This window comes from Brassica rapa, chromosome A09 (assembly GCF_000309985.2).
Source record: "Brassica rapa cultivar Chiifu-401-42 chromosome A09, CAAS_Brap_v3.01, whole genome shotgun sequence".
In the NCBI taxonomy this organism is placed as follows: domain Eukaryota; kingdom Viridiplantae; phylum Streptophyta; class Magnoliopsida; order Brassicales; family Brassicaceae; genus Brassica; species Brassica rapa.
In genome coordinates, this window is record NC_024803.2 from 38,533,051 (window position 1) to 38,558,230 (window position 25,180).

Here is a 25,180-nt window from a genome sequence, read left to right on the forward strand (position 1 = left end):
TTTTTTTGTTACTCCTATTTGTTACCTAATAATATCATATATGGCCCAAATCTAATTTTAATCTATGTATTTAACAAACAAGAATATTCCACGAATCAAATCTATTATCCTCATCTCAATTTCAATTTTTGTAATCATATTTAACATATATTTTTAGCAAAAATACAATTGAACACCAATTTTTTTTCAAAAAATCGTTATCACACTACAACAACATAACTTACATCTCAATCCAAAAAATCGAAATTTATTCAACTTGGCATTAATTTATTCAAATTTTAAATATTTTATATAGACATTAAGTTTATCCATTAACAAAGCACATGACGTTAAAATAGAGTTTAAGAGGGGGTTTGAGTGGACTTTTAATAGAAATAAATATTCATATAAACTCATTTAATTTAACGGATTTAAAGTAGATTATTTCATTAAAATATTTATTAAATGTGATTTTACTTAAAGTTAGTAAAAACCATAGTAACCCATTTACATATATATATATATATATATATATGTGTATATTATGTATATATGTAACCAACATAATAATATTAAAATTATTCTTTTCAAACATTTTTAAAATTTTGTTCGGTTTTCGATGCGGGCTGGGTTTGATATTGATTTTTGGATATAAAACTTTAAGAACTGTTCAAGTATATAGGCGAGGTCTAATAGAGTACAGAACTTTGATTTTCGGGTCGACTCGTCGGATTTTTTGGATACGAATATTCTTGACTAATATGTTAGGTAACTACTAAAAAATATAATATGTTGCAAATTTTAAGAATATATAGTTTAAAAATAATTTATGAAATGCATATGGTACAGTGTATAGTTATGCAACTTGACATATTTAATATAGTTACCAAAAATTATATTAAAATAGATTAAAACACAAATATGATTACAAAAATAACACAAAAATAAAAATTAAACACTCAAAAAATTAAAACAAAAAACATACCGGATCAGAATCTAGTTATCATTATTAAAACATTTGTATTTCATTTTTCCTTAATTAATTTTAATTAAAATTTTCTTATTATTTTTTTTAACAAATCATATAACTTATAAAAAGGAAAAATCTAGATTTTACATAATTTTTATATAAAAACATAATTTAAAAAAAAAAGAATTTAGATGTTTCTCTCTATTCCATAATTTTAAAATACATAGATTTTTATATAAAAACATAATCTTTCTTTCACTTTTTTTTTTTGCAATGATGCAGTTCACATATATACATACTGTAAATTTTCATACATTTGAGAAGATGGTAGACATAGTCATCCTTTCTTCACTATTTATTTGCACACTTAACACTATCATACACACACAATTATTCACATAAGAACATGTTTTCTAGTATGTTTACCAACCCATGATGCAGGTTTCAGCGACCTCTAAATAACACGGTAATGGTGTCATATAAGAAACTAGCAAACGACAGAGCAGATCCTTGTGCTGTTACTGTTTCATCGCTTATTAGGGGTACAATGGGTATCCCAAACTCAGCTGTATCAAACGAAATGTGTGGGATACGTTTCTTTTGTTCAAGATACTCTGTTATATCTTTCATAGTAGGTCTCCTTTGTGGGTCAATCTGTGAACAGATCATGCCTAGCTTCAAAAGCAGCATAGCTTCATCAACTTCAAAATTTCCTGCTAGTTTAATGTCAACACTATCTAGTAAAGCACCTCTTCTCCCGCAACTGGCAACCCATTCAACCAAAATCTTCTGCCCGGGAGACCTTTCTGGCTCTACTGGTCTCCTCCCGCAGACCACCTCAAGCATGAGTACTCCAAAAGCATAGACATCAGTCGCCTCATTCGCCACGCCCATGGAGGTAACCTCTGGAGCCATATGACCAATGGTTCCTACAACACGCGTGGCTTCAAAAGTCGCGCCACGATCATAGAATATAGCGAGCCCGAAATCTCCAAGTTTCCCGTTTAAATTTTCGTCCAAGAGAATGTTGCTCGCTTTTATATCTCTATGTAACACAACTTTTCCCCAACCTTCATGTAGGTAGTGAAGGCAAGAGGATACTCCTTTCACAATATGAACTCTTTGAGACCAGCTGAGATTGTCGCCATCGAACAGGCGATCAGCAAGACTTCCATTAACCATGTACTCGTAGACCAAAAGCAATTCGCCTTTCCTCCTGCAGTAACCACGTAGCTGCACCAAGTTTCTGTGTGCTAGCCTCCCCATAGTAGCGATTTCCGCAACGTACTCTTGCATTCCTTGTTCTGCACCGTGGGAGACTCTCTTGACCGCGATTTGAGTGCCATCGAGAAGCTCTCCTCTGTAAACCTTGCCGAAACCTCCAGCTCCAAGCACTCTATTCTCCTTGAAACCTCTGGTTGCTTTATACAGGGTTCTGAAGGAGAATCTCTGGGGGCTGTATTGTAATTCCCATTGTTCAAACACCTCTGCGTACCTATTCCGTTGGTAAAGGTATACTATTCCTCCTGCTATTATCAAGAAAGCAACTACTGATGCAACGACGAGTATAAGCGGTAAGTGATTACGTGGCGGTCGAGGGAGATCCATTACTTGAGAAATGTCAAGGCTTTGCGCTTTTCCGCCTATCGCCAATGACCAACCAAGAATATATTGATGACTTCTGATAGTACCCGTACTCCCAGCGAAACCGAAAAACATTTGCTCCTTGAAGATTTTGGAAAGGTCTATAGATCTTGACAAAAGAGGCAATCTTGGCTTTGGGGTCTCGAGGGGAGCAAGAGTGACGTTTAGCAATCTATTCTCTCCATCATATTCTATCCAAATACGAATTCTTTGTTTGCTAGCGAGCACCAGGCTCCTGTTCATCCCTACCGTGTCATCGAAGTAACTAGCGTCCTTAGATTCGACCGATACTATACTGTTGACGTCTATCCCTACATGGTTATCACTCTCTTCAAGGGCTTCAGAGCTTGCGTTAGTGTCGAGCTCTACCGCAAGTATATGATTCTCGGTTTTGTTATCGTTCCCTCTATTGAATAGCCCTAGATAAGATGTTGCTGCGCCATACCTTAGGTCAACGATGCTGGGAAAGACAACGAAAGCCATTCCTTGGCCGTAGCTGGTGCGCTCTTCTGGAACGATCGCGAACACGAACTCGGTGGAGAACGAAAATGAAGAGTTTACGAAAGATATTGGCGTTCTGTGGAAGGCATGCCCAGTGGCTCTCTTTGAGCTATTAGTAAGTTTTAGTCTGCCATCTTTGGTACTTGCCATTCCATCTACGTATAGATCTGCTTTCCGGAAGTCGTAGTGCACAAACTGATTACCATCTTGAGCTAGAACCATAGAGATCGCATGGACTGAAGCTAACATCCATAGTATAGCTCCTGCCATCCCCCTAATTTTCTCAGAATGTTTGGGGGGTACTAACTAACTAACAAACATAACTTATAGAAAATGTTAGTGCATATGAGGCAGAAGAACTAAGAGTTGACCCTTGGGAAGTTTCCTATCTTCTGACTTTGCTAATGACATCAGCTACACAACTTCTTCTAGTTGAACCGGTCTTGGTCACACGATCCTTATGATGCCTCCTAGACGGTGACATTTATTTGGCTAAGTCTCTTCGAGACAAAATGAAATTACTTCTGACCAAATCAAAACAAGTTGATTTTTTTTTTTCACTTCATATTTCATAAATAAGCTGAAAACATTTTTTTTGCTTGCTTCTTTAAGTTTTTGTTTTCATTTCAGAAGTGGCTCCTTCTTTGACAGGGGTGAAAAGGAGAAAATCTCATGGGTGCTCTTTAATTTGCTATTTTTTTTATAAACCATATCGATATCGGTTGACGGTCTCGAGAAAAACGCACTTAGTTCTACAGAGTGGACTGACTACTACACTACCTAATCCGAATTTGAAATATCTTCTGACTAATGTCAAGGATGAAAAAGAGAAAATATCATGAGTGCTCTTTATTTTGCTATTTATTTTTTGATAAACTATATTGGCCGATACGGTCAACTTCGGGAAAAACACAATTAGTGCTACAGAGTGGACTGATTACCATTATCTGACCTGAGATGAATCTTTCGACTAATTTCGGTCGATCTCGGGAAAAATGCAATTTATCTCTTTATTTTGCTTGCTTCTTGAAGTTTTTCTTATTATCGGGTTACTCTGTTTTATCGTGTTTAAGTTCTCGATCTTTGTTCAAGCTTTAAACACGTACGCTTGTTCTTGGTTGTTTGTAGTTCAGTAGCAAAGGGAGTCGACACCTTGTGCTGTGGAATCAGCTCGGTTGTACATTACATAAAAATCCATTATGCGATCATCATTTTGATACAAACACTAAAACACAATCAGTAATAACTAATAACAATCAAAATTTACAAAAACTATCTTCTATAAAAATCCACCCCCAAAAATCTTTCAATAATCTGTTTCGTACAAGACAAATCATGTTTTCTAAATTATTTCTATTACAAATTTTAGTAGGCTGTCCCAAAAAGAACTTGTAATTTCTATTACAACATAAATGTGCATTGCATCACAAGAACAAGGTAAGACAAAGTAGGTCTGTCTAAATGTGACAGGTAAACATCATTATAAGAATTAACATAACCAACAATATATCTCTCTTACATTTTTTAAATGCAACACGAAACGCCAGAAACATGTTGATAATATTATCCAGAACAAGAAGTACACAGCATTCACGACATAGCTGATCGTATAACCTGAACACAAACAGAAACTGAGATTGATCTACGACAACAGTAATGGTAGAAAGTGATGCAAGTATGCAGACAATATGGAAACGTGTTCTAAAGAATTGGATAAACAAAAAGCTTTTCAATGCAGACAACCATAGAACAAACCTCAAAGGTTATTCTGGTTAATCACCAATAGTCCTTGCAGCTGCATTTTCCATCTTTGAGATGGTGGAATCTCTTTGCATCTCGCATGACCACCGGTCTACCAACTATATCCGCCATAATCTTGAAGGCGTTATGACAATCAATACACACACGAAGGTTCTTCAGGATCGTGAACTGATTACGAGGTGGCGTGTTGAGAAGAGCACGAGCAAAAGCTATTCTCTCGCTATGAGCAAGAAGTGCATTCTCTTTGCTCTCTTCGTCTACATCGTGCAAAGCTAATTTTGTTTGACAGACGTAGCCCCTTTCTAGCATATGCGTCCTTAAGTTTCTCAATATCTGTAAAAGCTCATCGTTCTCAGGTAGATTGGTATCCCCTGCTCTATATTCATGCGTCCTAGAGTTTGAGATTCTGCCAAGACCATGAATCCCTGATCTTTTCTTCAGACTCGCTTTTTCTACATCTGATGCCTTAACCGGAAGATAACCGTCCCTTGACTGTTGGTTCAACCGTGTAGGATCTAGCTCCTCGACAATCTCAGCGCACCGATCTCCAAGCTCTAGATCCCCATGTACTCGAGAAAGGTTCATCAATGTTTCCCACACATCAACATTTGGCTCTATGGGCATTCTCTCAACAAACGCTAAAGCCTCGTCTAACAATCCTGGTAAGGCCAACATCTCAACGACGCTTACATAGTCCTCCATGGTAGGAACGATGCCATAGTCTTTGGACATCGACATAAAGTGCAATAACCCTTCATCAACATCACCTAGCAACCCGCATGAGTAGAACACTCCTCTGAACAGTCCACTGTCAGGTTTGTTTCCTTGGTTTTTTTTGAAACGAGTAAACATATCAATAGCGTCTTCTCCTAGACCATTCTTCGCCAAACATCTTATCATAACGCACCAAGTCTCCAGAGTCTTCCCAGGCATTTCCTCGAAAACACTCGATGCTTCATTCATCAGCCCACAGTTGGAATACATCTCTATCAACACATGATATGAACTCACATCCAAAACACAACCCAAGGAGATAATCTTCCCGTGAACAAACTTGGCTTCCTCTGAAGCCTCTACTTCCCCACACAGCTTAGCTAATCCCATCAGCCTAGCTAAATCCACAGGATGACTCAAACTAGCCAACGTATCCATCGTATACAAAGCCTTTTTAACATTCCCTTGTCTGCAAAACGCGTCAAACTCCTCAATCACAAGATCAGTATAATACTTCAAGTAGTTAGCATCCGAGTGGTGAACCCACACTCTGATCTTCCCCTGAAGAGAGACCTTGGTTTCTCGCAAAAGGTTGTCTTCTAGAGAAAGATGGTCTTCTCCACATAGATGCACTAACCGTAAGAGCCTAGCTAAGTCCAGAACATGGCCCATACTCTCCAACGATTCCATAGACTCTATAGCCTTTTTGAGAAGATAGTTTTCGCAATACGAATCAAACTCTTCAAGCGTTTCTTCAATCTTGGAACTACCTGAGTGCCAACCGTTTCTGTTGTAATCAGAGCTTCTCCAGTAACCGCTGTTGGAATTGAGGTTCCGTGACCAAGAACTCTGACTCTGTTGTGTCCGAGCACTAACTTCGTTTCCGTAAAACCCTGCTCTAGGGTTTATATCGCCGGAGGTGTGTGATGAATCATCATCGGCTCGGTGTTCGTTAGGGTTTGAAAAACCTAACCTTTCAACAGCCGTGCTGAGATGCCTCAGGAGAGTTTTGGAGAAAGAGCCAGGTTCATTGCGAGCGTAGTTTGCTCTGGGAAAGAAAGATAGCTTCCTATACATCAGAAAGAAATGGTAACGGAGGATCTCAGTCAGAACCGACGGAAGTTGCCGGGGTGGTTAAGGCTGGGCGGCTACGAGCTCGAAATGACGAAGATACTATCGGAGATGGACTATTTGGGCCTAGTTTGGGCCTATGTGCTGTGGATTAATTGGTAGTTTTCTGGTTATGGAGAAATATTCGGTTCAGTATTCAGTTAGTCCGGTTCGTGAAAACTATCAGTGAACCAAAGCTTCGGGTTTCTGTTTTAAGTTAAAACTTTTAACTGATTAAAAACTTGAATAATTTCGGTTAGTTTGGTTAAAGCCGGTTCTGGTAGAAATTTCGGTTAAGTATTTGATTTGACTTTTTTGTAAATATCAAAATTAATCGATTGCTAAGGTGAACCGAACCGAACCGAACCAATAACAGCCAAGTTGGACCTGAACCGGTTCGGTACAACCCGCAGGCCTAGACTATCGTGTATAGTAGGAGGAATTGGAATCTGTTTCTTCCATCACCGTTGGGTAAATCAGGCGAATCATGCTCCGCCGCCTGATTCTCCGGCAAGTTTCCGCCGCCGCCGCGGAATCGAAGTTAGGTCGTCGAATTCACGGATGCGATCAGCGAGTATATCAATCTTTCGTTCTGGATTTCTATACGAAATGACTTTTTTTTATCGGTTCCGTGATTGGATGTTTGTGGTTGTGGTTGTGGTGTGCAGAGAGGGATACACAGCAGGAACAAGAAGGCGATGGAGTACGTAGCGAAAGGATGGAGCGCGATTAAGGAAGTGGATAGAGTCATTGACTACTGTGAACTCAATGATCGACGCCTTATCCCTCTCCTCAGGGTACTTACTCTTTACTCTTTCAAGTTCTAACGAATCCTTGTTTATTAAAAATTGTTTGGTGTGTTCAGGGAGCTAAAGAGAACTTTGAGCTTGCTCTTGAGGCTGATAATCTCAACACTCATGCTAGATTTTGGCTTTCTAAGTTGCACTTGAAGTATCATGTTCCTGGTGCCTGTAAAGCTATGTAAGTTAAAAAATCCATTGCTTGTGCTTCATGGTACAACTATGTCATTTTACAGCAATGCTTTGGTTGTGTCATAGTGGAGCTGCTTTGCTTGTCGAGGCAGCAGACATGGGTAATGCAGATGCTCAGTATGAGCTGGGTTGTCGTTTAAGAGTCGAGGTAAACCTTCCGAGTTTCTTACTCATAACCTTAAATGGAGAGACACAACAGAGCTCTCTCTTTATATTTTTTCATATTCTATCTCGCAGAATGATCATGTCCAGTCAGATCAGCAAGCCTTTCATTATATAGAGAATGCTGTTGATCAGGTATGATGACTCAGTATATTATTATTCGGAAATTTCAGGAAATAATCTCACCTTGTGAGAGATGGTAACTTTGCAGCTGCATCCAGGTGCCCTTTACCTTTTAGGGATAGTGTATCTGACAGGAGACTGTGTGAAGCAAGATATGGATTCTGCTGTCTGGTGTTTCCACAGGGCTTCAGAGAAGGTAAAGATGCTTTATGCTTCATTACTACTTGCTTCTTGTTGTAGTTTCCCATAGTTCTTGACTCGCTTATGTTTCAGGGACATGCCGGTGCTGCTATAGCGTATGGATCTCTTTTACTTAGAGGTTTGTTATATCCTCGTTTCGTTTTGCTTGCTTTCCGAGATTACTTGGTTAAAGATGTGTCAACAACTTTACAGGTGTGCAAGTCCCGGAATCTCTAACAAGAATGAACGCGGTGGGAGTTCCGCCGCCCAAGAGATCCAGAGAAAACATGGATATGAATCCGTTAGAGTTGGCCAAAGAGCAGTTCCAAGTCGCTGCGAGAGCAGGATGTGATCTCGGGCTGAAATGGCTGCAAAGGTTGGAGCAGGAAGAGAAACTTCTTTTGAACCAAGAAGATAACGAATATGCATCTGCATAAGTTTACACTTATATCTCTCCTGCTCTGTGGAGTGAAATCATTAAACATCTTATTGTGCAATTTCTGCTAGAAAGATATATGTTTATAGAAATATGCTAGAATTGAGATCCGAGAGATAAGAACCAAACACATGAAGTCATCGAATCTCCCATCATCTTGAGAAAATTGATGGCCGTTCTTCAAATTTGGAAGAGAAGCTGTTTTCACATAGTTTTCCCCTAATGTTTCAGTTGTTCTCACTTTCAAGAATTTGTACTTTTGAGATTAGTTATTACTTATAAGCTATAAATTATTTTTGTTGTTGAACACATGGTACTTTTAGGTAGTTAAATTACATTTTTTAGGTTTTATGCAATACTATATGTTAAATTACATTTGTGTATCTTGTATTATAATATGGTTAACATCAATAAAATCATCATACATACATGTTTGATGTAAGCATTAAGATTTTGTTTTTTTTTAAGAACATAAGAATATAATAAAACCATTATATCTAATAATTTTCTATCTAACTAATGCATGCTAAAACCCATTAACCAATATATCATTAAAGATGATGTTTTAAAATATGTTTTTTAATGATAAAATTTGGTTTGATTATTATACCATTAAAAACCCCAGTTTTTAATATGTTTTTCAACTAATGTTAGTATAAAATAATAAAAAATAGAGATATAGAATATAAACTAGTATTTATTACTACTATTTTTCTAAAACTAGTTAGTCAACCAGAACCAGACTTGAAGCAAATAACATGAAACATTCAATATGACCCCCTATTTTTCTTTTTAAATAATTTTATATGCACATATGTATCAATATTATTATAAAGTGTCAAAACATGAAAAGGAAACAATAATTTATATGTATAATTTATATTAATTTTTAATTTTTTTAAAAAAGATTAAAGGTAAAAATGAAATATGCATTCCTCTTGTTTTATAGTATAAACTATAAACTATTTTAGAAGTAGTATCTTTCTAAATATAAGCTGGTTTACATCAATGTGTTTTATTTCTAATGAATAGTGTAAACAATTAAAGTTTACAAGGTTTTAATAATAAGTTGAATTATAAATAATTTATATTTTAAAAATACTTTTTGAAAATTATAATCTTTTAATCTATGTTTTTTTAATTAAATAACTTGTATGATAAAAATCTTTTTTTTTTATCACGAAGAGGACCGCTACAATTTCGTGACCGGCTCTGAAGCCAAGTTTCGACCAGACCCAAAATTTAAAATTCAACCAGACCGAACTTATTGCCCGTCTTTGATGATTTTCTCCAGTTCTTAATTTTATTTTTTCTAATCAAATTATATGTATAACACTTACTCCTTTTCTCCTGAAATCTGTAATCTATTAAAAGAATAATAATACCAATTTTGCTAGGTTTAATCGACACAATCACCCAAATCTTAACGTGTTCGAATAGAAAAAAAGGAAAACAAGAAAAAAAAGGAAACAACAAAAACGAACGTATGAATTTTAAGAAAAGGGAAATAAACAACCACAAAAGAATAATAAAGGAAACTTTAGCATTCGGAAAAGCCCTATATAACAATGACAAGACTCACTTATTTCTTCACACGATTCACTCTATTCTCTCTGCCTTTGATTTTGAAGATGGATATCATTGCGTTTACGTCCTTTGATCAAACCTTTTACCATCATCCCTCCCGCAAAAACAAAGTTTGCATCAGTTTCTATCAAAGATTCCAGCGATTCGCCGTTGACGATACCGATGGAACCCTCGTCTGTACAGGACTGGACCCGCCGTTTCATTTTCCCTCCCGTCAAATAAACCTGAATCTCATCAGCCACCAATTAAGCCCGAGACATCTGTTTAGGCTGGTCGACTCTCGTCTCCATGATCGTACCTTGTCCCGTCGCATCGCAGAAAAAATCGCGGCTGAGGCGGTTCAATACGTTGGGTTTCTTCAACCTTACGTCATGTCTGTTTATGTCGTTAAGATCCAACAGGTGGTCTCTCTTAGGGAAAAAGAAGAAGAAGAAGAGTCTACTTCATGTGCCATCTGTTTGGAGGGTTTGTACAAGAACGATGAGACGTTTGATTTGCCATATTGTTCGCACCGGTTTCATTCTACATGTGTCGGCGAGTGGTTACAGAGTCATAATTCTTGCCCTCTCTGTCGTGAAATTCTGCTCGAGGAGTATGTTGAAACTGATTTTGATTAGTCTCTATTTGATCTTTACTAATGTTTTTGTTTCCGTAACTGAAACTACTTTGTTGCTAGACATGTAATGAAAGGGTTAGGTTTCCTTTTTCAGAGTAATAAAAAGGGATTTTTGCAAAATTGACCTATAACTTAAAGTCAAACACAAAACTAACCTCCTTTTTTTTTGAAAATTGGTTTTGCCCTATTCACCCCACAAGTTCATATAATTTACGAAAATGCCATCCATTTTTTTTTAATTTTTTTTTTCGAAAATGACATTTTTACTCTCTCACCCTCATCATCTTCAAGTAATTACAAGATTGCCATTGTCATCAATACCACAACCACCATTAACAACCAATTTGAAGCTCTTAATGCTCCTAAAATCGATTTACCCTTCTTCTTTTTCCATTCTTGTGACCTAAACACAACATATCTCTCACTTTCTCTCCACAATGAGCTAAAAAAACTCAAGATTTTGATTCTAAAATTTTTATGGTTCATAGAGTCATAGAAGCTAACGATTATGGGTGGGTGACTTCCGTTTGTGATTCTGTGTGCTTGGAGAAGCCTTATGTATGCTAAGGAACTTATCTCACTAATTTAAGGTATGACATCGAGTTTTTTTCCAGATCTGTTCGTCAGACGACTTACTTGGGAAGTCGTCTGGCTGTAGACGACTTACCTTTCAGTCGTCTGGCTGTAGACGACTTACCTGGAAGTCGTCTGGTCAACGCAGAGGTTATTTTTGCAATTGACTTTGAAATCTGTAACCTGAGACGACTGAAAGTTAAGTCGTCTACTATTGTTTGGTTTCAAAAAAAATTCCAAAGAACCTAGACGACTTACATTTCAGTCGTCATAGGTTAGTTATGTATTTGACTGGATAATTTCAGAAGTTTGACTTCCCCAGACGACTTACATTTCAGTCGTCTGGCGAAACTTAAAATAATAATATTTTTTTTAAAGTAAACGACTTACAATTAAGTAGTCATAGGTTAGTTTTGCAATTGAAAAAAAAAACTTCAAGATTTAATTATACAGAGATGACTTATAATTCAGTCGTCCACCAGACGACTTAATTGTAAGTCGTCCAGGATTTTTTTCCGAGATTCTGGTCAAACCTCGTAAATCCTGGACGACTTACATTTCAGTCGTCTCGTGGACGACTGAATTATAAGTCGTCTGTATATAATTAAATCTTGAAGTTTTTTTTTTCAATTGCAAAACTAACCTATGACGACTTAACTTTAAGTCGTCTACTTTTAAAAAAATATTATTATTTTAATTTTCACTAGACGACTGAAACGTAAGTCGTCCAAAAAGTCAAACTTCTGAAATAATCCAGTCAAATGCAAAACTAACCTCTGACGACTGAAATGTAAGTCATCTAGCTTTTTTGGAGTTTTTTTTTAACCAAACAATAGTAGACGACTTAACTTTCAGTCGTCCGAAATAACAGATTTCAAAGTCAATTGCAAAAATAACCTCTGCGTTGACCAGACGACATATAGTTTAGTCGTCTAGACAACTTAGATTGAAGTCGTCCGCGTCTTCTCCACTAGTTTTTAAGTCTTCTACGTTAGTTTATGAATAACTTGTATTTTTAAGAGTGATAAGTAACTTCAAGATATGTAAAACTCATATTTACAAAATATGTTCTCTCCCTTAGTTTTACTAAATTTGACTAAGTTTTTCAATGCAAACTTATAAAAAATATGATATGCTTTGACTAGTTACTATTGTTTGTTTCCATCTCTTACCAACATTCTTGTTTATTAAGATGAGAAAAAGGCCATTGGAGTTTATTATTGCATATGAGAGATCCAAAGATAAGAAAAAGGCTACTAAAGTCTATTATTTCATTGATTTGTAAATGTGTAAACACATTGTTAGCACATTTAATACATCTTGGAAAACATTATTACTGATTTTACAAAAAATTCACAACTAAAAGAGTATACATGCAATTCATAAAACAGATCACAAACAAAACTATTATAGATCATTCATCTACAAAGACAAGCTTGGATTCCACTTGAGTAGACAAGACCAGACAACTTTTAAGAAGTTCAGACGACTTCTAAGAAGTCCAGACGACTTCCAGGAAGTTCAGACGACTTTGCCAGAAGACTTTTAGGAAGTTCAGACGACTTCCAGACGACTTTACAGGAAGTCCAGACGACTTTACAGGAAGTCCAGACGACTTTTAGGAAGTCCAGACGACTTCCAGACGACTTCCAGATGACTTCCAGACGACTAACAAGTAAGTCGTCCCAGAAGTTTTCCAGATCTGAAAAACCTGCATATTAAATCCAGATCTGAAAAATCTGCATATTCAAAAACGTTCAAATGGCTTAAAAACAGAAAAAAAATGAGTGGAAGATTATATAAATCTACCTTTACAGAACACACAAAAATACATATCTAAAAATAATAGATCTACCTTTAAATTAGTGGAAGATGAGTACCAAATAATTAAAAACCTGCAAAAAAAAAAATAGATTAGTAACAAAGACATGAGACAAAATTGAAAAATTCATATAAAGTTTGGTGTTTTCAAGTCAAAGAGATTAGAGTGGGTTTGGAGAGTTTTAGTTTGGGAAAAAAGTAAGAACTTTATACAACAAGAAGTTACCAAATGAAGAAAAATCAGACATAAGAACTTACCAAAACGCTCAGAAAAATCCAGACGACTTCCTAGAAGTCCAGACGACTTCCTGGAAGTCCAGACGACTTCCTGGAAGTCCAGACGACTTCCTGGAAGTCCAGACGACTTCCTGGAAGTCCAGACGACTTCCTGGAAGTCCAGACGACTTCCAGGAAGTCCAGACGACTTCCTGGAAGTCCAGACGACTTTGTCAGAAGACTTCCAGATGACTTCCAGACGACTTCCAGACGACTAACAGGTAAGTCGTCCCAGAAGTCTTCCAGATCTGAAAAACCTGCACATCAAATCCAGATCTGAAAAACCTGCATATTCAAAAACGTTCAAATGACTTAAAAATAGAGAAAATGAGTGGAAGATTAGATAAATCTACATTTATAGAACACACAAAAATACATATCTAAAATTAATAGATCTACCTCTAAATTAGTGGAAGATGAGTACCATTTGATTAAAAACCTGCAAAAGAGATAGATTAGTAAGAAATACATGAGACAAAACTGAAAAATTCATATAAAGTTTGGTGTTTTCAAGTCAAAGAGATTAGAGAGAGGTTGGAGAGTTTTAGAATGATGAACATTACATTTTTGTTGCAGCCATTTGAGAGGAGGAGAGAGAATGTGTAAATTTTTCTTTATATAGGGAGACAAAAAATCCAATTAGATTAAATATTTTTGACTCAGACGACTTCCTGGACGACTTACATTTCAGTCGTCTGGTGAAGAAATTAAAACAGACGACTTACATGTAAGTCGTCCAGAAGAGTTTAATATTTTTAGCGGGAAATTAAATATTTTTAGCGGGAAACTAAAATAGAAGACTTTCCAGACGACTTACAAGTAAGTCGTCTGGACGACTGAAATATACGTCGTCTGGGTAAATTATTTAACAGACGACTGAAATATAAGTCGTCCACACCCTAAACATAACCCCTAAACTTAATTATCTAATTAAACACTTCATAAAACCAAATCAAACTTGAAAAGTGTTTACTATATACAGAAATAAACACATATAGGTGAAAACTAATTTTTGAAAAAAACATTTTAGTTTTCCAAAATCTAACCCTAACAATACATACAATACTACAACATATGTTTGCCAAACTCCTAAACCAAAGTATTTCATGATTCACTACTTCTACTTATATATCTTCAAAACAAATCAATTTTATCATATCTTAATTTATATCAGTTAAAACTGTTTATAATTACTTGATTTTTATTTTTTACGCATCTAAATATTTTTTTACAAGATTTATAAATTATTTTTAAAATAAACTGGTACCAGACGACTTACACTTCAGTCGTCCAGACGACTTACACTTCAGTCGTCCAGACGACTTACACTTCAGTCGTCCAGACGACTTACACTTCAGTCGTCCAGACGACTTCCAACATCTCAGACGACTCAGACGATTTACTGGGGCTATATTCGTAAAAATGGCTTCTGTTTTTTTGTTTGGTCACAAGGGGCTGAGCTGTAATTTCACTAGGCTTTTAGGTTAGTTTTGCATTTGATTCAAGTTTGGGTATAGGTTTGGAATTAAAATCAAGTTGTGGGTTAGTTTTGGCAAAAACCCCTAATAAAAACATACCATTACAGATTCTTTTGTGTTCATGTTTAGCATCTATAAATTAACAAGCTATGCCAAAGTCTCAACGAAACCAAAAACATACTTAGTAGTCATGTTATGGCTGAATTTTCTATGACTTTACGTGATCAAGAAGTTTGGCATGTACGCAAGGCCAAGGTATGAATGGGTTAGGTTTCCTTTACTTCTGTCATATTTTATTTATATACGTTATTTTTCGTTCATCAGGTTTGAAAGTATATTCCCAGCTCAAATAATTGTTTTCCTTTTTTTTTTTCTTTTTAGCTCAAATAATTGTTTGATCATATTATCATGAGTTCAGGTGCTCTCTACCTTATCTGACATGTGTAGAGCAAGCAAGATATGGATTCGACTTTTATGTCTTTGCAAAATTGCTCTTTCCCATTTGTATCACGATCAGTAATGCTGAGCAAGTCTGGATGATTATATCATATCTTATACTTCAACTCTGCTAATTTTGACGAAACAAGCATTATCTGATGCCAAAAATTGTTTTTGTAAATCTCACAGAGCAAAGTGCAGAAAGCGTTATTCTTCTTGTTGTAGTTTCACTAGTCTGAGTCTCATTTGTACAGTGACATTAATACATGGATCATTAAGTTAAATTTATAGCATTTTATCAGTATTTTTTCTTAATATACATGTAAATTTTTTTCTTTTTACAAAAAGCATGTTGATCATTTGACCTCCCCTCACGAAGAGGTGGCTCCATCTGGCTTCTAAGCTGAGCTGGCCTGGAGAACAAGAGACTTGGATACAATGAGTCTTTGGTTTTCGCAGTTTAGATCCTTAAATGCCTATATATCCATTTGGTCTTTATGCATTTCTGATTATGTATCTTATTGAGCCCTATGAGATAAACTTCTTAGGCCATCATTAGTGGGGAGAAACCCCTTTGAGTCTCTCAACAATAGATTTACAGTATTTAAAAATAGAATTAATCCTTCTGAATAACTGATAAGTGGAGAATTTCTCCTTAGAGACTCTCTCAAATTGAGAAACTCATTCTTATCTCTCCCCTTTTTTGTTCCACATATTATTTTTTTTTCTATTATTTTATGTTGAAAATACTCTAGGTAGAAAACTACCATTGTAAATTTCCTTATGAGCCAATAATATAATTTAAGGCAAGTTATGTATGAGGCATTGAGGATGCAGCTACATATGTTATAGTTGAACTACGATGTTAGAAAGACACAATCAGGTTAGGTATTAAAAACAACAAAAGTTTTATTCAGCTTTGCTACATTTTAATCGAACCAAAAAGAACAGAGTTATTACAATCACCCTAATCTAACTGGTTCAAATAAAAAGAAACAATCCTTAAAAAAAAAAAGGGTTCAAGAAGAGATGTATAAATAATGAAAACTAATACGGTTGCATCACCTATAAACTAATACGGTTGCATCTCCAAGCTTGATGCTGCGTCGAGCTGCCTGCAACCTCCGAGTTCACCAGCTGGATCCTTACCTGTGAGCAAGCAAGATGGCATCTGATGAGAGAATCTTGACAACTCATACTTTGAGAAGCTTGTGATTTCCTTGGGACCCAAGTAATGGCGAAACACAGAACTGAAACCAGCAACTTTCAACAAAGGAAGCACCCTAACACCATACTCCTCTGTATATCCTTCAACCACTTCCACCACATCGTACTTACCCGCTCTGTATCCTTCAGGATAGTTCCATTCACTTGGCCAGTTCCTATACAGAGCCCATACCTCACCTGTTCTCGGGTAGATAAGAAACTCTCCATGATCGCCTTTCACCGCCTCCACTTTGTGTGAGAAACTGTTAGGCAAACAGCAGATGTGACTATCCCTAGCTCTGAAGACTCCGCAAGTTCTTTGTGAATCAAGCAAGTTCGTAGTTAGCCGAGTGATACACATTTTGAATGGATCTAGGGAGAGAACCTTGTCTATCATGTAGTAGACTCGTGGCGTCCCCTCTACAAGGTCGTTAGAAGCCCATATCTCGTTGTCTCTAAAAGGCTTTTGGGTTCGGTTCTTTACGAAGTCGCAAACGTTTGGTTCTTCAGGAACGTTTATTGTCAAGGCTCCCAAAGAACGCACGGGGTCCACCACGCAGAGTGATACTTCATTGGCCATGTTGACATCCTCAGTTTCAGGATCGATGGTGATTAGATCGTGCAGATTACTGACGATTGTCGGTTTAGATTTCTTCACCAGCACGTTCTTCAGCTCACCATTAGAAAAGTCTCTCGCGGTGTTGGACTTGGGAGGAGCAGAAGAAGAGCTTGCTATGTAAGCAGACACTGCATTTTCCTCCACCACAACCTCCTTTCTTCTTTTTGGAGGGTTTGTGGATGGAGAAGCAGCCGCCACCCTTTTGGTGGACTCTCTAGGCACAGCCTGGGAGTCATGAGCAGCGGTTATGGTTCCAGTGGTCGTCACAGCACTCCACTCAAGGGAATGAAACTGATGCTCGACGAAGGTCTTGCGGATGGAAGAGTGCGGAGGAGGTGTTTCCACAGCTATAAACGGCTGGCGGCAGTGGGAACACCGGAGGTTCTGGTTTAAGTAAATGCGATGGTACTCATATTGACTCTTGCAACTGATGCACACAGTCCAAAACGTTCCATCATAAGTGGTAACAACACCAAGAGCCGGAGGAGCTGGAGGAGCTGGAGGAGCTGGAGGAGGAGCAGAAGAGGTAGAGGCATCATCACTTGCTCGCTTCGTACCTCTCTTTGGAGTCTTCCCTTTAGCAGCTCCTTTTTTTGACGACGAAGCTCCTCTTCCTTCACAGAACACGAAGTTCCTCTTCGAGTCGTACTCAGCTCGCTTTTCTTTGTCGGACAACACCTCAAATGCTTTAGAAACTAGCTTAAAGGCTTCATCAGCTCCGATCGAGTTGTTCTTGTCGGGATGAAGGATGAAAACCAACTTTTTGTAACGTTTCTTCACTGCTTCGTCGTCAGCCTGGGGGTGTACGCCGAGTACGCCGTAGTGGTCTACCTCCCCGTTTATGGTGTGCTGCGCAGCTAAATGCATAGCGAAAGTAGCCACCATCTGCGTGATTCCAACGATCTCGGGGTCCAAGGACAGAGCTTTCAAGGCAAACCTCCTCGCCCCAGCGAAATCGTTTGCCATGAACTTGTTCACTGCAGCCTCTCTTGCCCTATTAGCCTCTTCCTTGTTATAAAAATCCATTTTGAAAAGCCTCCAACTACAAAACAAGAGGAGAGTTAAAACCTAAAAGTGCACATATTCAATTCCATTTAACACCATTATTGATTCATAAACATGCTGCATTGAAGAACCATAGTTAAATAAATAAAAAAGAAAACATAACCCTCCCATATACTCAATCATTAAATTTCACAAAATTAATGAAGATTTGGACATGAAGTCAGCAGTTATGTCCTCATCAAAAACAATACTAAAACCTAGTTATGCCCTCCTGTAATCCTTAAACAATTCGAACGTATTATCACGCTAAAAACATGATGCATGTTTCTTCACCAAGTAAGGATCGGAGTTTAAACAGAGAACAACACAGAAAGCAATGAGAAGGAAAACTTACGCAGAAGATATCGAAAAATGGGATCGGAATTTAGATGAAGCGATCACGATAGAGAAATGGGTGTCGAGGGAAGTGAAGGGTTGGTCTCTTCTCTTCTTCACTATTTCTACTCTCGTTCTTTTTTTTATTGTTATCTTACAGTCGTGATTTCATTACAAGGGATTTTTGTTTTATTTATAATCTCAAAATTGGGATATGAGAAAAGGGAAGACATCTATTTTTATGATAATAAAATATTTAATTATTCAAAAGGAAATTACAGATTTGTTACTTGAACAGAGAGGTTGAAATTAGGCTAATATGTTGACCAAAGATGAACAAATTAAGCTAATATATTTTTTAGGAATAGAAAATACAGATTTGTTACGTTGACTCAATCCTCAGATACATTGTCATTACAAAAACACAGGCAATGTTCCAAGGTGGATATTAAGGTCATTCAGTTTAGTTAGATTTGTATTCTTTTAGATTTCAGTTTTTTTTTATAGGAACTGGATTTTTCATCATTTTATTTGTTCTCGTTTGACTAATTATTAGTTAAGAATCATAAATATAAGTTAGACTACTAGACATGTTAAAATTATGAAACTTTATTCAAAAATTTCTTTAATTTTTGTTGTAATCTGTCGAGTCAGCTTTTAATATTGACTCTTGACCAAATTAGTGAGAGCTTGAATAATATTTTTGATAATTAAAAATATTTTATTGATAATTTACATTCAGATAACTAAAATGCAAGAGTTATTTAATTGTATATGGGTGCACAAAATTAAAATTATGTAAATAATAATTAAATATTTATTTTTGCTCAAAATAATTAAATACTTGAATTATAAAGCAGAAAAAAAAAGAAAATACAATCTATTTTATGATAGCCTTTCTACTTTTGTATTGTTTATGTGTGGTATAAATAAGTTAAAAAGAAAATAAAGAATATTTTTTATTCTTTGTAACTGTTTCAAATATAGTAAAGAATCCGGTGAAAATTTGAAAAATATTACATACTCTTAAGTGTTCAAAATGAATATACTATACTTTCGTTAATCTACATACTCTTCAACTTTTAATAAAAAATACGAAAAACGATTTTTCCTTGTCATGTTATATTATTTTTCTAATTTTTTAAAAATTTTGTGATTAATTGTCTAAATACAATTTGATCTGGTTAGTTGCAAGCTACCTCATCTTTGGGAAACAAGAAACTAAAGTTATTTTTGAGGGAGATAATATCGTGGTGAATAAGTGCATTCAGGGCCAAGTTTCCAACTGACGACTCGCGCGAACAATATATTAACACCATTCTCACTTGGAAGAATCAATTTGACGCCACTCAATTTGTATATAGGAACCGAGCTTCGAATTCTTGTGCTGATCTATTAGCTAGGAAAATCAATTCTTTCTGAAAATCTATGGAGTGTGTTCCATACTTGTCTGAGATTTCTGATCTCGAATGTAATGACATATCAATCAATATAAACCATCCTAGTCGAAAAAAAAAAAGAATTATACAACTCGGTCATCTAAACATTCTTACTGAATTCTACAAGACATTTGGTTTGGCTAAGTAAACTTGCCTGTATGGTACAACTCATTAAAGTTGTCTTATAATTTTTCTAGTCTTTTTTATAGCCATTCAGAACCGAAAAGTACACATCAAAGAATCTCAAAATCTATATATAAAGAGGAAACTGAGGGAGAACAAGATGAATAATAGGAATAAGCAACTCTTTGAGAATAAAAAGTACTCTGTGGAAGAAACTGTTTTGAAAATCCTTCAGGACTCAAGAGCTTGGAAAGGCGCCATTGAGGCCAACAAAAAGCAACAAGTGACACTTATTGTGGAGCCTCACCAAAATTTATCTAACTTGCATCTGGTATTGCTTTCTTCCATCACAGGTACCAACTCGTGGAGTGTTCACACGAATGCTGCATGGAACTCAACCTCTGGTAACTGTGGAATGGGATGGCACTTCAAAGACACGTTGGCTACACCAGCAGGCACATTCTCTTCAACACGCCACTCAGTCTCCTCTGCCCTTGTAGCAGAGGCTTTGGCGTTAAAGGCTGCAATCTCTTCGGCAGCAAATTGTGATATTGAGTCCCTTGAAGTCTTCTCTGACTCTAAAGGCTCATAACTCTCCTCAACACCAAGAAGAACAATGTTTGGATTCAAGGAATTCTCTTTGATATCCATTCCCTATCCAACTCTTTTAGTAAACTTTCCTTTCATTTCACCCCGCGTGTGGGGAATACTTTGGCCGACTCTCTCGCAAAAGCAGCATTACTTTTCTTTTCTAGCTCTCCAATGTTGGATGAGTAAAGTACTCTGTGTTTTTATTTAAGTATCAATCAAGTATGGTTCGCACAAAAAGAAGAGGGAGAACAAGAGGAGAAAATACATGAATAAATCGAAGAGGAGGAATTTGAAATATAAAATATTCCGGAACACAAACCACATAAAGAGAAGAAGAACACTAAAATTAACTCTAAATCTCGAAGAAAAAAAAAGTGTGAATCAGAAGGAAATAGATTAAGTTAAGAATGAGTGGTAAAGTTGCTAAATAGTCAGATTCCTTTATCAAAAAATTTATTTCAAAGAATGAAAATGAAATTAATTTTTATAAGATGAGCATTAAGAGCTGCTTTTAAGATTATGTGGGAGTTTGACCCTAAAAATCAGACCACTAAAGAACGTGGACTTTGGAGAGATTAAACAATTGAAGACAAGATGTGTGATATGAAAGTCTGGTTTACGAAACTTAAGAGAAGTTGTTTGGGAGGATCCAAGGCCTTCGGTCAAGAATTGATGAGATGCAGAAAAACTTGGTGTTGTACAAAAGGGCGTGGTTACAGCAGAGGAGCCACAACCACAATGAATGAATCGTTCAAGGGGGACTTTCCAAAAATACAATGGTTCGATGGGCCAAAAGAAGTCCAAAAGGTAAGATAGTCATTTGTGAAATGCAGTTTTACTTTGAAAATCTCAATCTCATGTATGATACGTGCAAAGATAAAAGCATCAATATCACATCTCACATACAGTAGCTTGATCGATCGAGGAGGTTCCACTTCCATGCATATATTGAGCAAGACATTTCAGTGGAACACTTAGGATTAATTGAAGAGGAGCTCAAACGCCAATGCAATCTTGAGTACATGGTCTATAAAGCTCGCTAGATGTTGAGAGGGCTTTGACAAAGAAAAAAACAACTTTTAAGACTTTTTGAATGCATTCACCATGTTGGATTTGTAACATTAACATTAATGATTAGGTCTTAGGTTTTTTTAGAAGTGAATTCTTTTGTCTTGTGTTTATTTCTTTTAATTAATTATTAATTGATTGTAAAAATAGGTATACAGAGAGTACAATACTATGAAAGTTTTCTTTTTGAAATTTACTCACCGTTTCCTTAATCTGTTTTGTAATTTGTTGAATATTTATTCGCCAGTTGACACTCTTACCCATATTAATGAGGTTGACAATAAAATAATTTTTTTTGTAGATGATATTTAAATCGTAAAATTCAATACACGAATCTATCGGTAAATCCGTATGATTGAATACCACGTGATTTGAATTAGAATTTATGATTCATTAAACGAATACCACATGATTTCAATACATATTTTAAAATCACAAAACCAATAACACTAGATTTAGTTTGAATTTTCAAATCCATCAAAATACACCAACCAATAACCCTCGCTAACGAAAGTTAATATATATGAACTTTAGAATACTTTGTGGTATTTACAAACAAATTAATTAAAATAACTATAACTCCTCAGCTATACATTAGACAAATATTAAGTGTTTATTACATTATTATATAGAATCAAATTTCAAACGACATTTCATCTACTTTTCTTATTTAATTTAAATTTATTAACAAAATTAGAAAGATCAGGTCCGAATCTAGTGTACGTTAAATATATAGTGGTCTCGATGCTCTGTTTTTTTTTTTTTTTTTTTGTGCTCTGCTTTCTCACGGCCACTAAAATCCAGACATTGATGATAACATCTACCCTGCTGTCACAAAAGGGCAATCGAGAGAAAGATTTTTCGTTAACTGTAAATTGAGAATTGAGATTTTTGCAGCATGAGCTCACAATTGGCGCATGTCTCCACCATTACTCGAATCCAAAACCCGCCGTTTTCGTCCTCTCACCACCAGCAGTTTCTTTCCCAGAGAACTTACATCCCGGCCAAAGTCTACGAGCACCCGGCGGCTCTCCTCCTAGAGAGATGCTCTTCTCTGGAAGACCTCCGACGCGTTCTCCCCCTCGTCTTCAAGAACGGTCTTTCTCAGGAGCATCTCTTCCAGACGAAACTCGTCAGCTTGTTTTGTCGCTACGGCAGTGTGGTTGAAGCTGCTCGTGTTTTCGACGCCGTTGATGATAAGCTCGATGTGCTGTATCACACTATGCTTAAAGGGTACGCTAAAGTCCCGGACTTGGATAAAGCTGTGAGCTTTTTTGTAAGAATGAGGTGTGACGATGTTGAGCCTGTTGTGTATAACTTCACTTATCTGTTGAAAGCCTGTGGAGACGAAGCGGAGCTCGGGGTGGGGAAGGAGGTTCATGGGTTGTTGGTGAAGAGTGGGTTCTCGTTGGATTTGTTCGCCATGACTGGGCTTGAGAATATGTATGCAAAGTGCAGGCAGGTGCATGAAGCTCGCAAGGTGTTCGATAGAATGCCTGAGAGAGACTTGGTTTCGTGGAACACTATGGTTTCTGGGTATTCGCAGAACGGGTTAGCGAGGATGGCGTTGGAGATGGTTGCTCTAATGTGCGAGGAGAATCTGAAGCCTAGTTTCATCACCGTTGTTTCTGTTTTGCCTGCTGTCTCTGCTTTGGGGTTGATTCGTATCGGTAAGGAGATTCATGGGTATGCAATGCGTGCTGGGTTTGATTCTCTTGTCAATGTCTCCACTGCTTTGGTTGACATGTACGCCAAATGTGGATCTCTGAACACTGCTCGGCGGATTTTTGATGGTATGCTGGAAAAGAATGTTGTTTCGTGGAATTCGATGATTGATGCGTATGTGCAGAACGAGAATCCTAAAGAGGCGATGGTGGTTTTTCAGAAGATGTTGGATGAAGGAGTGAAACCTACTGATGTATCCATCATGGGTGCTTTGCATGCTTGTGCTGACCTAGGCGACCTTGAGAGAGGAAGATTCATCCATAAGTTATCGGTCGAGTTGGATCTTGATAGAAATGTTTCAGTTGTGAACTCTTTGATCTCCATGTACTGCAAGTGCAAGGACGTTGATACCGCAGCCTCTTTGTTTGGGAAACTGCGGACAAGAACACTTGTTTCTTGGAACGCAATGATATTAGGATTTGCACAGAACGGTCGTCCCATCGAAGCATTGAATTACTTCAGCCAGATGCGGGCTTGGACAGTGAAACCGGATACGTTTACTTACGTGAGTGTGATAACTGCTCTTGCGGAGTTGTCGGTTACGCATCAGGCCAAGTGGATACACGGGGTGGTAATGCGAAACTGTCTGGACAAGAACGTGTTTGTCGCAACGGCTCTTGTCGATATGTATGCGAAATGCGGAGCTATTACGACTGCAAGAAAGGTTTTCGACATGATGAGCGAGCGTCATGTGACGACATGGAACGCGATGATAGATGGATACGGGACGCATGGTATCGGTAAAGCCGCTCTGGAGTTGTTTGAAGAAATGCGAAAAGGGAACGTTAAACCAAATGGTGTGACATTTCTTTCCGTTATCTCTGCTTGCAGCCACTCGGGTTTGGTGGAGGCAGGAGTAAAGTGCTTCCATATGATGAAGGAAGGATACAGCATAGAACCATCGATGGACCACTATGGAGCTATGGTTGATCTTCTAGGCAGAGCTGGACTGTTGAACGAAGCATGGGACTTTATTGCGCAGATGCCTGTTAAGCCAGCTGTTAATGTGTACGGTGCCATGTTAGGTGCTTGTCAGATTCACAAAAACGTGAGTTTCGCTGAGAAAGCAGCAGAGAGATTGTTTGAGTTGAACCCGGATGATGGTGGGTATCATGTGCTGCTTGCAAACATATACCGCGCAGCTTCGATGTGGGAGAAAGTGGGACAAGTGAGAGTTTCAATGCTGAGACAGGGTCTGCGGAAAACTCCTGGCTGCAGTATGGTGGAGATAAAGAACGAGGTGCATAGCTTCTTCTCCGGAAGCACAGACCATCCCAGTTCCAAGGAGATTTACACTTTTCTTGAGAAGCTCATGTGCAAAATCAAAGAAGCTGGCTATGTTCCTGACACGAAATTAATCCTCGGGGTGGAAGATGATATCAAGGAGCAGTTGCTGAATAGCCACAGCGAGAAGCTGGCTATATCTTTTGGACTCCTGAATACAACAGCTGGTACAACTATTCACGTTAGAAAGAACCTTCGGGTTTGTGCTGACTGTCACAATGCTACCAAGTACATTTCCCTTGTGACCGGACGAGAAATTGTTGTACGGGACATGCAACGGTTCCACCATTTCAAGAACGGTGTCTGTTCGTGCGGAGATTACTGGTGAGATTGATGAGCTGTATCTACCCGGGAGATAATAACATATGCTGTGGAAGAACAAGA

At 37.3% G+C, this 25,180-nt stretch overlaps 6 protein-coding genes across 6 annotated transcripts; 3 read left to right on the forward strand and 3 right to left on the reverse strand.

The window, feature by feature from the left end:
- Window positions 1-1,099: 1,099 nt before the first annotated feature.
- On the reverse strand, window positions 1,100-4,189 carry LOC103842176 (putative L-type lectin-domain containing receptor kinase II.2). The gene has a single exon (XM_009118799.3). It carries the CDS (start codon window positions 3,362-3,364, stop codon window positions 1,394-1,396), a length of 1,971 nt encoding a protein of 656 aa, XP_009117047.1. The 5' UTR covers window positions 3,365-4,189; the 3' UTR covers window positions 1,100-1,393.
- Window positions 4,190-4,465: 276 nt separating this feature from the next.
- LOC103842177 (pentatricopeptide repeat-containing protein At2g25580) lies at window positions 4,466-6,914 on the reverse strand. The gene is made up of 2 exons (XM_009118800.3): window positions 4,850-6,914; window positions 4,466-4,708 (listed from the first exon to the last, which is right to left on the reverse strand). Exon 1 carries the CDS (start codon window positions 6,644-6,646, stop codon window positions 4,871-4,873), a length of 1,776 nt encoding a protein of 591 aa, XP_009117048.1. The 5' UTR covers window positions 6,647-6,914; the 3' UTR covers window positions 4,466-4,708; window positions 4,850-4,870.
- A 141-nt stretch (window positions 6,915-7,055) lies between these two features.
- LOC103842178 lies at window positions 7,056-8,783 on the forward strand. Its single transcript, XM_009118802.3, has 8 exons — window positions 7,056-7,253; window positions 7,348-7,476; window positions 7,545-7,660; window positions 7,738-7,819; window positions 7,909-7,968; window positions 8,045-8,152; window positions 8,230-8,275; window positions 8,350-8,783. The coding sequence occupies exons 1-8, from the start codon at window positions 7,167-7,169 to the stop codon at window positions 8,571-8,573; spliced, it is 852 nt and encodes a 283-aa protein (XP_009117050.1). The 5' UTR covers window positions 7,056-7,166; the 3' UTR covers window positions 8,574-8,783.
- Window positions 8,784-10,203: 1,420 nt separating this feature from the next.
- Window positions 10,204-10,776, forward strand: LOC103842362 (NEP1-interacting protein-like 2). Its single transcript, XM_009118975.1, has one exon. It carries the CDS (start codon window positions 10,204-10,206, stop codon window positions 10,774-10,776), a length of 573 nt encoding a protein of 190 aa, XP_009117223.1.
- A 4,070-nt stretch (window positions 10,777-14,846) lies between these two features.
- LOC103842179 lies at window positions 14,847-22,188 on the reverse strand. The gene is made up of 2 exons (XM_009118803.3): window positions 18,586-22,188; window positions 14,847-18,228 (listed from the first exon to the last, which is right to left on the reverse strand). Exon 2 carries the CDS (start codon window positions 18,210-18,212, stop codon window positions 16,434-16,436), a length of 1,779 nt encoding a protein of 592 aa, XP_009117051.1. The 5' UTR covers window positions 18,213-18,228; window positions 18,586-22,188; the 3' UTR covers window positions 14,847-16,433.
- Window positions 22,189-22,470: 282 nt separating this feature from the next.
- Window positions 22,471-25,174, forward strand: LOC103842182 (pentatricopeptide repeat-containing protein At1g11290, chloroplastic). Its single transcript, XM_018654474.2, has one exon. It carries the CDS (start codon window positions 22,686-22,688, stop codon window positions 25,122-25,124), a length of 2,439 nt encoding a protein of 812 aa, XP_018509990.1. The 5' UTR covers window positions 22,471-22,685; the 3' UTR covers window positions 25,125-25,174.
- The last annotated feature ends 6 nt before the right edge of the window (window positions 25,175-25,180 follow it).

Coding starts and splice junctions, on each gene's coding strand:
- LOC103842179 (XM_009118803.3), bottom strand. CDS start 18,212: ATGGATTTTTATAACAAGGAAGAGGCTAATAGGGCAAGAGAGGCTGCA.
- LOC103842176 (XM_009118799.3), bottom strand. CDS start 3,364: ATGGCAGGAGCTATACTATGGATGTTAGCTTCAGTCCATGCGATCTCT.
- LOC103842177 (XM_009118800.3), bottom strand. CDS start 6,646: ATGTATAGGAAGCTATCTTTCTTTCCCAGAGCAAACTACGCTCGCAAT.
- LOC103842178 (XM_009118802.3), top strand. CDS start 7,167: ATGCTCCGCCGCCTGATTCTCCGGCAAGTTTCCGCCGCCGCCGCGGAA. Junction 7,661..7,737: donor CCTGGTGCCTGTAAAGCTAT/GTAAGTTAAAAA, acceptor GTTGTGTCATAG/TGGAGCTGCTTTGCTTGTCG. Junction 7,820..7,908: donor GTTGTCGTTTAAGAGTCGAG/GTAAACCTTCCG, acceptor TCTATCTCGCAG/AATGATCATGTCCAGTCAGA.
- LOC103842362 (XM_009118975.1), top strand. CDS start 10,204: ATGGATATCATTGCGTTTACGTCCTTTGATCAAACCTTTTACCATCAT.
- LOC103842182 (XM_018654474.2), top strand. CDS start 22,686: ATGAGCTCACAATTGGCGCATGTCTCCACCATTACTCGAATCCAAAAC.